The 14,965-nt window shown below is 40.9% G+C and overlaps 1 protein-coding gene across 2 annotated transcripts; it reads left to right on the top strand.

Moving 5' to 3' along the window:
• Positions 1-240: 240 nt before the first annotated feature.
• LOC106931727 (stomatin-like) lies at positions 241-14,627 on the top strand. 2 transcript variants are annotated; one of them, XM_015010013.2, is made up of 8 exons: positions 241-385; positions 3,570-3,602; positions 3,818-3,927; positions 5,798-5,870; positions 6,542-6,624; positions 7,344-7,547; positions 8,979-9,113; positions 9,803-14,627. In XM_015010013.2, the coding sequence occupies exons 1-8, from the start codon at positions 331-333 to the stop codon at positions 9,989-9,991; spliced, it is 882 nt and encodes a 293-aa protein (XP_014865499.1). In that variant the 5' UTR covers positions 241-330; the 3' UTR covers positions 9,992-14,627. The 2 variants fall into 2 exon arrangements, with proteins under 2 accessions (XP_014865499.1, XP_014865500.1); XM_015010014.2 differs by lacking the exon at positions 3,570-3,602.
• The last annotated feature ends 338 nt before the right edge of the window (positions 14,628-14,965 follow it).

Here is a 14,965-nt window from a genome sequence, read left to right as displayed (position 1 = left end):
CTAAATAAAACAAAAGTTAATAAAGTGATTTACAAATCCATGTTCAACAGAAACAAGACTACTTTTTGTTTCATTATTATATATATATATATATATATATATATATATATATATATATATATATATATATATATATAAGTGTGCTTTATAACTATGAGCTTTAGTTTTTTAATTACCTGGCTTGTAAACGCCACTGCCCATGAAACATGCGTGCTTACGTCATTACGCCTGTAAGACAAATTCCAGGGCGAAGTCAGTGTTTATCTCCCAGCGCCCGCCACTCATTGAACCGTTTATCCCAGCGCTTCTGCTCCGTCGCTCTGAATTGTTATGAACAGCGAAGGAGTTTCGATGACAGAGTCCAAAAGAAGAGAGCGCCAGTCCGGTGAGGCTCGGTCCGTTTTCCCGACCTGCTGTATATGGATCCGTTTTAACGGCGTTTTTGCGGTTTTCAGGATGTAGCCTCAGCCGTGTGCAGTGCACTACGTGCGCCACTATGTTATCTTCCGTCTCAAATAATATTTTCATTTTTAGAGCCCCCCCTTTTACATGATGTTAAAAATGTTGATACTTTAACGATTTAAGCAGTGGATTTAATTGTTAGCTCAATGCTAAACGACGGAAATCTCTCGGTAGCAGCCGTAACCTTCCTGTCGTTTCCCAAATGGAAAAGCGAAGTTGTTTTGTACTAGGAACTAAATGTGCTATAATAAGAACGACATACGATTGTTTGGACTTATTGTGTGAAGGAAATACGTGTGATTGCATATCGTTTATTTATATGTAGCAGACTATAATTAAAAGTAAATGGGATTAGCTGTAATGACGGGTGGGGTCAGTTTGTGTTGTTTCTAGTAATCAATATTCATCGCATTAGTAACGGAGGTCATTTAAACCCAGAGTCACTTAAGAGTGCCAATGCAAAGCGGCACCAGTTTCAACATGTTTACATTTTTTATTTTCTATGTTTCCTGGTTATTTCCCCATCATCAACCCGCCTGTGAAAGGTCGTTTCGTACCTGCTTGGACAGCAGATGTTAGCGTTTATGTGGAGTAACAGACATTTATTTTTATTGTCCCTCAGTGGGGATTAATTCAGGTGTAGCAGCAGCAAAGTGACAGGCAATCGATGCATGTAGGTTCACACAAAGACAAAACTATAAAATATAACAAAAAATAAGATTAATATATTGTACAGAAATAACATCAAATTATTGTGCAACCGAGTAGAATATATTTTTAAAAAGTATATGCATGCATATTTTTGTATTGAAGAACAAACTATTTACAAAAAAGTGAAAATAAAACACCAACAGGAATGTAAACGCCCATTAGCTGGCGGTGATGGCTGCCGGAGGAAGGGGCGCTGCTCTGAAGCGGGCGCCAGAAACAATGGCACACTCTTTACAACAATGGTGAAAAAATATAGTCAGCATTTTCTGCATTTAACAGCCATCTGTGCATGTATTAGTATTCTGATCAATAATAGAGGCACAGCACTGATTAGGGTAGACGTCCCTCCTGGGTAGAAAAGAAAACTCATGGAAAATGTCAGAGGGAGAAGGATAAAGATGTTTTAGGGATTAAAAAAAGGTTATGCAAACAGGTTGACAGACAGAAGGCAAATTATGTCATTGCATGAAGAAGAGGCGTGTAAATATTGTAAATATTCAGGTTAGCTTAAGCGTCTAGTAAAGTGACAGGTCACTGTTGTGCTGTGTGCAATATGACAATATACTGTTCTTGTTATGGCAAGAACAGTAAACTAACTTGTTTGTAGTGATTTGGTTTAGACTACATGGAGAATTAATTATAAATAAGAAAATTCAGGGTTTCCCCCAGTGTATTATAAGCCTGGCGGGCCACCAGGCTTTACTTGTGCCCCACCAGGCTTAGCATTACTTATTTATTTAAGTCTTTTTAAAATGTTTGCATTTTTAAGACTTTGATGATCAGGTGTTAATCTTTCAATAAAACATATTTATCAAGTGATATTTTCAAATTTCCTGTCAGCTTTAAACATTTAAAAAAAAAATACACACACACACAATGGCCGCTGGATGAATGACTGCCTCAGCGCCCAACCACCAGGCTTAGAAAGTTTTCTGGGGGAAACCTTGGAGCTTGGCAGTGATGAACTTGTGTTTTAAATATCTTCACTGAATATAATGCTAGATCGGTGTAGATGTATAGTAAATCTGATCAGACTCACTGTTATTCAAAAACAGATATTTACTTATGTTTTTATATGTGGGTGACTGCTGTATGTTTTAAACCTACTTAACATAAAGTTAATGTCATCCAGCTGTGAGGAGGATGGAGAAAAAGAAGAGAGGAAGAAGAATCAGGACAGATAGGAGGAGGCAACAGGTTGGTCTAAAACTAGGCCTTGGTGTAGGAACAGCAAGTGAATAATTTATAAAATATTATTTTTAAAAGGTCCATTAGCACAGTCTGAAATTAGTTTAAATCTATCATTGTTTGACCATCTGACTCAGCAGAAAATATATAGAGCTACTGTTAGATTTTATTAATTTATCACACAATGTTTGTTTTAGATGGAGCTGATCACCCATAGTAACATGAGATAAATAAAAGTCTTTTACATACACTTTAAATCACCTAGCTGATTGTGGAATAACTTCATATAACGTCACAGGTGAGCCTAAAAATTCAGAAATGAATAAATTGGAAAATGAATAAAATTGAATAAAAACTGAACACAAATAAAATTTTCAAAGAAATCCCTTAAAAAACATGATTAGTGTTGAGCGAAACTAGAGAGAAAACCAAACCAGCACGTGGTGAAGACGCTGGTTGGCGTTTGAGTTTATTCTCCACAACATGGCCTGAAAGGCCACTCAGACAGGAAGCAGTCATTACACTGAAGCAACAGAAAAACCCTCATATTTTAGACATTTCATGTGATGAAAGTGAAACAGAAATCTGTGGCCTTACTGACCGTCGTTGCTGTTAGAGGGAACTGCAGTCCGACCTGTGGAGGTCGGGGTGGGAGCTTTGGGGTTGGTGGGTGTTTTCCTACGTGACGAAGTGTTGCACTTCACAGACAGAGCGCTGAGGATGTGTGAGAACAAACCTGGTTCTGTTACACCGACTGGGTCACACTACCAGTTTGAGGAAACCCAAACTGTCCCACTCAAATCCTGCAGTTTAAAAGTTGAGGAGATGGATGTGGATTTCTGAAGTTAACCATCGGTGTTTTCAGATGTCGCCATTGTGGCATATTCAGACTTTCAAACTGCTTTTCCACATTTCAGTTAAAAATGAAGGCGTATCAGGATTTCTGTTCTAATGTTTTAATCAAAGCTGGAAGCAGAAGTGATTCCAGTCGTACTTCATGGTAGATGCTTTAAATAATTAATGTTCGCTTCCAGAAATTACATCGACTTTTTACATTTTTCTAAATTCCAGTTTGTTTCCGTCCACCTCCAGTAAAACGAAACCCGCTGGTCTCTGTTGGTTTCTGCACTGGCACCCTTAAGACCTCCTGGCTTGCTGCTCCTGGCAGGACTGCGTTTTGATTTGTGTTTGGTTTACTTTGCCTGTAGGTCCGGGCCGTTACAATTCACACGATGTTGAAGGTACGGATCTGATCCGCCGTCTGGGTGAATGTCGTCGTCAGTAACCATGAGTGTCTGGGTTTGGCTGTGCTGCGACAGGAAACCCAACTAACCTGAACAAACTAATGATGTAGAAATATGCAGAATGGATGGAGTGATTACAGAGAATGTTTGATGAAAAGCTGATAAATGAAAGACTTTTTTCACTCTGTGTGTGTGCGCCGTCTTCCTCCCAGCTCTGGAGGACGCGGACTCAGGCATCGGCCTGTGCGGCTGGCTGCTGGTTGGATTCTCCCTCCTGCTGATGCTGGTCACCCTCCCCATCTCCATATGGATGTGCATTAAGGTCAGCTGCTCATCAGTTCCTGCTTTTAAAGCAAACAGAGCTGGGTGAAATGGACTTTATCACCACATTATGATAACTACAGGCGAACTGCGTGCCACAGTAATTATCGCTCCCAAAAACACACCCTTTAGCTCCACTTTTTCAGGTCATCATGTAAAGAAGTGTGATTTGTGTCACTGACCTGCATTTAACCATCTTTTCTTTCCATATTGTCATGGAACAAACAGTGGAGAAAATAAACTAACAGAAAATATGGATATTTTGGGGGAGTTTTAATTTGAACTTATTGGGACGAGGCTAAATCTAATTCTTATCATGACAAGAAATCGAATCCGTTAAATGATAAAAGCCCTCCGCAGTAATGTAATGGAGGAAGTCATTCTGACTCAGCTCATGGTTTTGTCAAAGTTTCTTGTAATTGGAGCCACCAGTTTTACATTTTCAGTAAAGTTTTATCAGATGAACAACATGGCCACCACCACCTTTCCCCTCCTGCGTCTGAAATACGGGACGTTTTAGTGCTGCTGCTCAGTGACTGGTTTACTTTAAACATGCTGCTGTTCTGCGTGGTTTGTGGTTCAGTCGGAGTCATACGGCAACGTTTCAGTCAGGTTGAGGTCTGAACTTTGATCGAGATGCTTGAACATCTTGATTCACACAATGTTTCCAGGCTGTTGCTCCGCTGATGAGCCAGTTTGGACCGAACTAAGGAGTTTCTTTAGTCTCATCATCCATAGGGTTCTGATCCAGATGTTTTGTCCAGAAGCTGTGCTGCTATTTAGTTTTTTAAGGAGAAGAGACGTTTCTCCTCCAGCCGTTCCAAACTCTACGTGTTCATCTGGTTTCTAATCACCCTGTCATGAACTTTAACCTTTAACACGCTAACTAAGTATTTTAGTCTCATTTCTAGTGTGAATGTCTTAAAACACTTTAAATAAAACAAAACTAACTTACAAGTAACTTATCAGCAATTTATCGGAGCTTGAGAAAGTTCTAGCTCCATTGGTGGAATATTCCACTGCACCGTTACCTAGCAACCCCAGCCAAGCCCAGCCCGTCGCCTAGCAACCCCAGCCAAGCCCAGCCCGTCGCCTAGCAACCCAGTTCTAGTTCCATTGGCAGATTATTTCACTTATAACATGACATATTTGTCATGTTATAAGTGAAATAATCTGCCAGAATAATTAGTTTTAACTTAGCACTGGTGTCAGATAAATTTACTTATGACAAGACAATTTCACCGTTTCATAAGTGAAACAATCTGGCAATGGATCTAGAACTTTATCAATATCAAGGAATTGCTTACTTAAAACAAGCCTCTATATCTTGCTGATAAGTTACTTTAAAGTTTAATTCAAGTGTAATAAGATATTTGCACCAGAAACTAGACAAAAACTACTTGGTGAGTTTTATAGTTTTTGCAGTGCAGCGTCTGAGTTGAAGTTCCTTTAAACTGATGAATCTGTTGATTTTCACTCCTGGAGTCATTGAAACTTTCCCACCTTCCTGTAATCTCTATATTTGAGTTGATGTTGTTTCAAAATGGCCGTCTAACCCTCCTGGACTGATGCGCAGCAGCAATTGATCTCTGGCACACCGGCTGATGACCAATTAATCAATAGACTTAATCAGGATCTCCTGCTTTGTGGAAAAACAAAGGGCTCTGTAGAGACGCTCACTGATGATGATCTGAACTGGAAGCTCCTGGTTGTTTTCTGTCTAAGATTCATTATTATTTACACATTGATTAAAAAAAGAGCACCATATATGAAATAAGCGTCTCTCTTTTTTACCATGACTGTATTTGTTGTGTTTGATTAGTTTTTCATGTTAAAACTACAGAAAGTGCCGTTGTGTTTGCTCTGTTCAGATAGTGAAGGAGTACGAGCGAGCCATCATCTTCCGCCTTGGGCGCATCCTGAAAGGAGGAGCCAAGGGACCGGGTACGTCTGGGCTAAACTTTACCTCACATAAACACCTCTGGTTCTCACATCGATTCAGTTCGGTTGATTAAATGCTTTAAACCTGTTTGTAGCACCAAAGATTTATTAAAACATCCAAAGGGACCATTTGGTTGAGAGCCTGATAAGTTGGGACAAACAGCTGCGTGTTTCTGGTGAATCATACGGACGGATACATCCAGTCCTTCATTAATGGACGTTTTTCGTTATAATTTTATATGATCATGATGTTCTTAATGGTGCGTTCACACCGAGCGCGTTTTGAGCGTCAGGCGCGGCGTGAGTTGAACCGTTTGGAGCGTTTTGAGCATTTGACGCATCAAGAGCATCCAACGGAAAACGACGCCTAGATCTGACGCGCCTGATGCTCCTCCACCACGCAGACGAAACGCTAAACCGTCAAGCATCTGCGTTCAAAATGCGTGGTTTGTTGTGAACGCACCACGATGCCCAGGCGCCTCACACGTGTGCAGCTCGATGTCGTGTTTCAGTCACGTTGTAATAAAAGCTGCAAACGTCCGTCTGTCCCTGTGCTGCAGTTCAGCCAGCAGGCTTCCACTTGACGCTCGTTCTGTTCCCAAACATTTACTGTGTTTACACAACAACGCCTTCATGGTTTGGTAAAACTTATTTACCTTCTTCTAACACCACAGGTTTGTTCTTCATCTTGCCGTGTACTGACAACTTCATCAACGTCGACATGCGAACCATCACCTTCGACATCCCGCCGCAAGAGGTACAACTCGCTTTTTATACACTCCTGATACATTTCAGTCATTTATTACTGGTGTTTTTATGTGACTATGGCTTAGAAAATTAGTTTTACTTTCTTTATTGTGAATTAAATTGCAACACAAAGCAAACAAAAATTATTTTTAGTGTAAAAATGTTGCTTTGACCAACACAGTAACAGCTGCCCCAGTCTGGCATTGATGCCCTCAGTGAGGAGGAAAACACACCGAGGGTCATTTTGAAAGAAACATGCTGGTTACAAAATGATTTATTAATGGAAGGTTTAGTGGAAGGAAGACATGTTGTAGGCAAAGGTGCAGGAGACACAGGGAGAGTTACAGGTTTGATAGTGAAGCACTATATGTTTGGGTGTGGCGGTTCTTCAAGCTCTGACTCAATCTACAGCCCACCATCAGAGCAGCACAGTGGTGATTACCTGCCTTCCCTTCCTAGTCCACTTTTCCTTCCACTAAACTTTCCATTAATATCCTTTATCAATATTCCTATAGCTTTTGTGTAGAGTCACTGACAGATAAATGTCAGTTCTTCCCCCGAAACAAAATGTTTCTTTATTAAAAGTCATTATTGGTCTCAGGTTATAATCAGAAATGAGAAACAGAAGTAATTCACGGTTAAAAACATGAGAATCTGTTTCTGAGTTGAGTTACTGAAATGTTGTAGCATTTCAGGTAAATTTATCTGAAAACATTCCCGTTCTGTCAGGTTCTGACCAAAGACTCGGTGACGGTGAGCGTTGATGGCGTGGTGTACTACCGGGTCCAGAACGCCACCCTGGCCGTGGCCAACATCACCAACGCGGACTCCGCCACGCGGCTGCTGGCCCAGACCACCCTGAGGAACGTCCTGGGCACCAAGAACCTGGCGGAGATCCTGTCCGACCGCGAGGAGATCGCTCACAACATGCAGGTAGAACACACAACCCCTCCACCATTCATCAAATGTTCTAAATGAGGTTTATTGGTTTAGCATTTACACATTTGTTAAACTTAAAGTAGCTCCCTATCAATAAGCTGCAGCATAAAAGTGAAAGTTTCTCCTCCTCCAGCTCTGAGCATTAGCAGAACGTCGGCCCCTCTCTGTGTGGGCGCTCTGCTCTTTATGCTGCTTGTGGTTTTGCTTGATTGTTTGTTGAGGTTTTGCTCTCAGCTTCCCGAAACCTTGTTGATCTGATCTGAGATCAGACTGATAGAGGACCAACCTGCCGGCTGCAGAAACAGGCCGTCACCTACATCCTGTCAGAACCAAACCAGCGAGGTCAGCCCAGTTAGCTGTAACCCCAAAGGCAGCTACGTTTCATACTGGACTTTAAGCATGGTGGACAAGAGTCTCATAGCTACATATACAAATATGACCTCATGCCATCTTTATTAGCAATACTTTACGTTACATTGAAGTTGAAACTACAGGAAAACTCAAGAGTCTGCAACCTCTGCAGCTCCACATCTTTCTCCTGAACTCACTTCTGCATTCTTCCTACTTTAACTTTTGAGTCGACGTTAGCTAGAAAGCTAACATTAGCTTAAATGTATCATTATTAAGTTGTTTTACTCTGTAACGATGGCTAACTTTTACTCAGACCATTCACTTAGCTTGAGCTATTTTAGTCCAAATTAGCTAGAAAGCTACTGTTAGCTTAAATGCTATCATTGGCATGTTGCCTTACACTAGCATCATGGCTAACATTATCTCAGTCCACTCATTTAATTAGCTTGAGTTTTAAGTCAAAATGAGCTGAAATGCTAATGTTAGCTTAAGTTCTGTGGAACGTCTCCAGAACCGTCCAGCCTGTCGACGTCATTCCTGGACCGGTTTTATCAGAACTCTTAGGGCAGCGTTACAGTACAACTCAGTTCTCACAAATATAACATTAAAGCCATAGAACTGTCAAAATTATACAAAAAATGATAAAAGCTTAATACTATCTGTAGTTTGGTTCCAAACTGCGTCGTCTAACTGGGAGCATTATAGAAGTTTAATGCTTAAAACCTGATCAGTGAATTTATTCTTACTGTGTAAATGAGTCTCAGTATGTGTCCTTCTGTTCTGTAAAAGGCCTTTCTTGTTATTAACAGTTTTTTGTAATTATGTTTGATGCTTCCTAGTGTGCACGTCTCTGGGGGTTTTATGCCTGTTTGGATGTTTTAACCTTTAACCTCAGTTTGTATGAAAACTGCTTTATAAATTAGGTTTGATTAGCTGTGAGATGGACCAGTCAAAGTTTTCCCAGGAAGGAGCCCAGAGATTTGTTCCCAACATGCAGCAGGTGGCTTCCCTGAAGGGCTCCACCTGCTGGACGATGTTTGAAACTACAGGGTGTGTCCGTCTCTCTGCTTCCAGTCGACTCTGGACGACGCCACAGACGACTGGGGGATCAAGGTGGAGCGCGTGGAGATCAAGGACGTGAAGCTGCCTCTGCAGCTGCAGAGAGCCATGGCGGCCGAGGCGGAGGCGAGCCGCGAGGCCAGAGCCAAGGTGAGGCGGAGCGCAGCGCCGTCAGCCGGGCGCCGTGTTTAATGTCTGATCCAGAACCAGGCCCACTTCCTCTCAGAGCTCTAATGGTTCTTAATCTGTCCTCACAACATGGTTACGTCATCAACCCTAATCCTACCAAGCAATAATTAGATCCTGACTGAGGAAAGAACGGCTTGGGATTTAATATAAGATTCAGGAAATCCATTTAATTTTTGTAAAAAATATTCTCTATAAATAATAAACCAGGTGTTATAATCAGACCAACGACAGAAAATATTCAAGTAAGACTTTAAATCAATCCATAAGTGGTTAAACTAATTGTCTTTTTATATAAGATAAAATACATTAGAATGAAATGTTAAAGATTGATTAATTACTCAGAGATATATTTAGTGTTTATTAAAGTTATTATTATGATCAATGTAAGGAGAGAAACTGTGACCCAAAAGAACAAAGTGACCGTCTCACATCATTTACTAAGAATCATCTTCATGACCTTATCCTGCAGTCAGACACGGCGGTGGCAGTATGATGGTCTGAAAACGCTCCAAACTAAACTGGTTTTCCCAAAACTGCTCCTGTGGAGTTCACGATAAAACCGGGACTTTTGTTATCTGTTCTTCAGAAAGCTTTGGTTCTTTAGTTCCTGTGAGATGAAGGCTCTCCTCCTCCTCCTCTTCCTCCTGCAGGTGATCGCGGCTGAGGGTGAGATGAACGCGTCGCGGGCCCTGAAGGAGGCGTCCCTGGTGATCTCTGAGTCCCCATCGGCTCTGCAGCTGCGCTACCTGCAGACCCTCAACACCATCGCTGCCGAGAAGAACTCCACCATCATCTTCCCGCTGCCGCTGGAAATGATGCAGAGCCTGATGAATCGCTGAGGAAGAACGCCGCCCACACACACACACACACACACGTTTGTTTTGCTATCTTTGTGGGGACTTTCCATTGACTTCCATTCATTTCTACAGCCTAAACCTGACCTTTACCCTTTTCCTAACCCTAACCAAAACTCAATTCATACCTTAGCCCTAAATCTGACCCCTGACCCAAAAACAGGGTTTCCCCTTGTGGGGACCGGAGCCTACAGGAAAATGACATATACTACATTTTCCTGTAGTATATGTCAGGAAAATCGTCCCCACAAGGTATTACAAACAAACGCACGCGCACACACACACACACACACGCATGCACACACACACACACACACACACACACACACACTCCCTGTCTGTCCTGACATTGTCTCCCCTGCCAACATCTACAGTAACTCTCTGAAGAATCTGAATTAATGTGAGTTACAGCAACATTTAATTTCCCTTTGGGATCAACAAAGTATTCCTGAATTTGAAGGACATGACAGGGCTTCACCACACGAGTCACATGACTATTGAATCCAGTACTGTGACTTTAAAAGGTCAAAACCAGAGTTCCCAGTAGAGAAAGCGCCACATTAACTGGTGTTCAAAAACAAACTGGTGATTCTTTGATTCGCCGCTTTCAGTGCCTTGCAAAACTATTCACACCTCCTGATCCTCATCTGTTCCTCACATCCACAAACCTCAGTGTTTCATTAGGATTTAATTAAACACACTGTAAAAACTAAATATTACCAAGTATCTTTGGTTTAGTTTCTGCAGTAAGTATTTTATTACACTTGAAATAAGACAAAACCAACTTTCAGGTAACTTTTCAAAAAGAAATAAGAGCTTGTTTTTTAAGTCAATAATTTCTCAATATTAATAAAAACATTGTCCCGTTCCATCAGCAGATTATTTTACTTATAACAAAATGTTATTCCCATGTTATAAGTGAAATAATCTACCAGTGGAAGTAGAAGTTTTTAAACATATTAAGGAATTATTGACTTAAAACAAGATCATATATCCAACTTGTAAGTTAGTGCACTTAAAAGAAGACAAAACTGAGATATTTGCTGTAGAAACTAAAATACTTGGTCTGATTTAGAGTATTTGCAGTGTAAGCTGGTGTTTAATGAAGCGGAAGATCTGAAAAGTGTGGCATGCATCTGTCTTCACCCTCTTCCAGGGTTGTTTAGCTTTGGCCATTAACTCTGACCAGCTGTAGAAAATGACCCCACAGCATGATGCTGCCACCACCGTCTGCTTACAGATTACTTCATAAGCTAACTGACTACTGGAAAACGTAGCTAACGGATTTGGGAATGGATTCAATTTAGGGGAGATAAATGCCACACTTAACTTTATTATCATCCATTTATCAGTGAATCGTTTCCAGTCTTCAGGCTGGGTTCGGACGCTTGTACATAGATACTAAAAGCTTTCTATCAACCCAGAGTACCTGAAATATTTACACTCACTGGTAGACTAGAGACCCATAAAAGCCATTAAAACCCAGAGTATAACCGTTCATAGGTTACTGGTGCCTTTCATTAGATCTAACCTTCAGTTTTCTTACTTTTTACAAAATCAGGGGCTACAAACCTTTCAGCCAAAAGCCTTAACTCACTGCCAACCTCACCTGTTGTTTTTGTCTGCTGGGGGGAATTTATTTACATTTTCAATGTAAACACATGTTTAACTTTTATATTAACCTGTGAAATATAATATGCATCCCTGTTTGCTCGACTGTTGGTAGTTTATGCATCCCGTAGGTTTAGCTGTAATTTAATACACAGATCAGTCCTTGCATTATGACCGCCTTCCTAAAGTAGCAGCTTCCATTTTTCACCAGGATGCTTTAGTGCAGGGGTGTCAAACTCAATTTCACCGAGTTCCACTTCAGCATATTGGCCACCCTCAAAGGGCCACATTGACGGTACAAATCAGGAGTGCCCAGCTGCAGTCCTTCAGACTGCAACTCTTAGATGCATCCCTGCTAAAATATACCCCAGACAAAAGGTTGACTTCCCTCATTAGCAGCAACTCAGTTCTGTAGAGCCTTATAATGAGTAAATGATCCAGGTGTGTTAGAGAAGGAACGCATCTAAAGTTGCAGATGGTAGCTCTGGAAAACTAGACTTGGGCACCCCTAGCATAAAATGTATGAAAATACAATGTTAAAAATAAATTAAACACCTCATATTGTTAAACAACTCTTTGGAGCGTCTGGTTAAGAAGCCCATTCGAAACTTTTATTTGAAATGGAGCGTTAAATTCAAGTCTCCATTACAGACCAGAGAAAACTAAAGAGAATGCAACTTTGTGTTAATCCATCTGAGGAGCCGGCAGTTTATCTTGAGGAAATAAATGACGATGCAAAAGTTAATTAGATTGTAACATGCGCAGTCCGCTGCTCAACCACTGCGGAGGCGGTTACGTTACGTCACTGTGAAGAATTAAAAACCGCTGGAAGTAACTCATCCAGCGGATTTAACAAATGGAGCCTTCTGGGTTCACGTTACCCAGGAGAGCGGCGCTCTGGAGGAGCTGCAGACGTAACATCTGTCCGTTTCGGAGAAGCGAAAAAAATAAAATAAAATCCTTAAAGCTCACACCGGACCCCGCAGGGTAAAACACTCAGAGTTCAGTTGATCTGTTTGGATCAGACAGATCCAACTGACTGATGAATTAGTGCAGATTTTTCTGCAGATTTGAACCAGGAGGAAGTGCGTTCAGACCCCAGCGGGTGAAGTGATGTTAATTTAAGTGAAGTCGCTTAATTTAATTTATTAAAAGTTATTGGGGCCTCAGTCAGTGGTTTTTTGTCACTACGGAGAAAAATTTAGATGCATTTATCTGCTTAATTTGTGATGGGATCAGGATTCACGGTGAATATTAACTAAACCGCATAAAATGCGGCTAAATAGCCGATGTTAATATGATTATAATTTCACGGATAAAAATAGTACAGGGCCAATTTTTTTTTTTTATGTTGTCGTTCAAGATAACGGATAACAAAAAAAGTCTAGCGCGACCTGCCGCCCTGACACCAACTCACACATCTTCATTCACAGTCTTACTTGTAAATCGATTTTTCTTTTCTTGGACGTTTTGATGTTAGCTTGCCGAAGTCTCAGTTTTATTCGCTGGTAAAATCAATAAGCAGCTTGAGGTGACTCTGCTGCTCTCTAGTGGCGAGAAGCCGTAATGTTGGCTGGTAACAATCGGAATGCATTATGGGAGATGTAGTTTGTCGTCAATTCGTGCTCAAAACCTATTTTAAGTCAATCATGGACCTATAAAACACTGGGGGGCCACATAAAATGACATGGCGGGCCACATGTGGCCCGCGGGCCTTGAGTTTGACACATGTGCTTTAGTGGATTGATAAAACATCCATCTGAACTGAAGTGGTTTTCCTTTCATTGGGTGTGAATCCTGGGGGAAGTTAGGCCACCAAATGTTGGTGGATCAGAATTGATCATTGCAAGTTTGGTGCCAAACGTATGGCAACAGCGTGATGTCTGACTTCGCCTTGCTGCCATGGCAACGCCCTCCAGTGAAAACTATTTGAGCTTTAAAGCCAGGGAGACCAACTTGTTATCTGTCCTCTGACACAAGATCATGTTGATTAGAGCAAGAGGGTCAGAGATGAAGCTTTCCCAGAAAAACGGTGACTTCCTGTTGTGAGGGGGCGGGGCTTAGATGATGCAGCGTTTGACCACAGCAGATTATTGGACAACAGAGACAAATCGTTCTGCCCCTCTGACGCTCACAAAAACCCAAACTTTTGATAACTTTAATCCCCAAATCCTTCAGGACCAAGCAGGAAGCCAATACCTCCAAATCCCTAGGAGGAGTTTGTTAAAGTTTAACATGTATGGAATGTCAGAAATGACCCTTTGATCCAAAATGGCCAACTTCCTGTTTGGTGTAGGACATGCCTTTTGGGTGATTCTACCTATAAACCAAGTATCATCTCTCTATGGTTTACCAGTTGGCCAATCTAAGGTTGGGGGGCGCTGTAGTCGTTTGGTCATGCCCATTTTAAACTCCATTAAAGTACTACAATTTCAGTCAGTGACAAATTTGGGTAAAATTTATTATGTTTAGGCCTCTAAGTTCTTTTTTTGTGTCGAGAATCGTAATAAGAAAAATCTGAATTACAACAGGCCTTCACGCCACTTTCAAAAATTTGAGTACGGAGTTTTTTTCACTTGCAACCGTCAGTGGTCATAATGTTCTGCCTGATCAGTGTGTGCTGTTGTAGCACTGTGGAAAGTGTCTGTTACATTTTACTGCTGCATGTTACTGTTGACAACTGGAGGATTGTTTCTTTTTTTACTGAGTCAAGAAGGAAAGCCTTCAACCTGGGCTCTTCTGCCCCCTGCTGGTCAACCCCGCACTGTTCTCTGTCGTAGTATACTTTCAGTTTATATTTTCATGCTTGTTTATCAGTTTTTACATGTCTACTGTTGGAAAAACAACAACATAAATTTAAAGCATTTGCCAAAACGCCTTTACACAATACCAGATTTGAGGTTGTGTTCAAGGTTTATGCTTGCATTTTATTTTTTTACCTTTATGTTTGCTATAATTTTAAATATAAAACATATACATGACTACTTTAAATAAAGATGTAATCAACAGACACGTTTGTGATTGGTTTGTTTCAGATCAAAGACAGAAACATGATTTATTTAGTTTATTTGCGACATAAGCAGCTGCTTTTTAAAGAAGGCTGATTCTGGGGATAATAATAAATACAGAGGGCAAAGGTACAAACAACATTATCAGAACGTTTTGTTGTTTTCTTGCATCCAAGTGTGGAAGATCATGAAACACGATATGTTTTTTCATTTTTTAAAATATTGTAAAAACTTAATTGTGAAGGTTGGCGGTGCACCGCGATCTGAACTGAAACATCTCGGGTGAAGTCGGTGTTTCCGTTGAAGCTGCTTCTCCCGGCGCACACATTGAACCGTGTAT

This window comes from Poecilia mexicana, unplaced genomic scaffold, assembly GCF_051168715.1.
Source record: "Poecilia mexicana isolate PSO_F unplaced genomic scaffold, ASM5116871v1 scaffold_12, whole genome shotgun sequence".
NCBI classification, from domain to species: Eukaryota; Metazoa; Chordata; class Actinopteri; order Cyprinodontiformes; family Poeciliidae; genus Poecilia; species Poecilia mexicana.
This window is presented reverse-complemented; position numbering and strand designations above follow the sequence as displayed.

What these genes read in the sequence shown, in the direction of transcription:
- LOC106931727 (XM_015010013.2), top strand. Translation starts at nt 331, where the DNA reads ATGAACAGCGAAGGAGTTTCGATGACAGAGTCCAAAAGAAGAGAGCGC. An exon ending in CAATTCACACGATGTTGAAG is followed by an intron (nt 3,603 to 3,817) that starts GTACGGATCTGA and finishes TCTTCCTCCCAG; the next exon opens with CTCTGGAGGACGCGGACTCA. An exon ending in AGGAGGAGCCAAGGGACCGG is followed by an intron (nt 5,871 to 6,541) that starts GTACGTCTGGGC and finishes CTAACACCACAG; the next exon opens with GTTTGTTCTTCATCTTGCCG.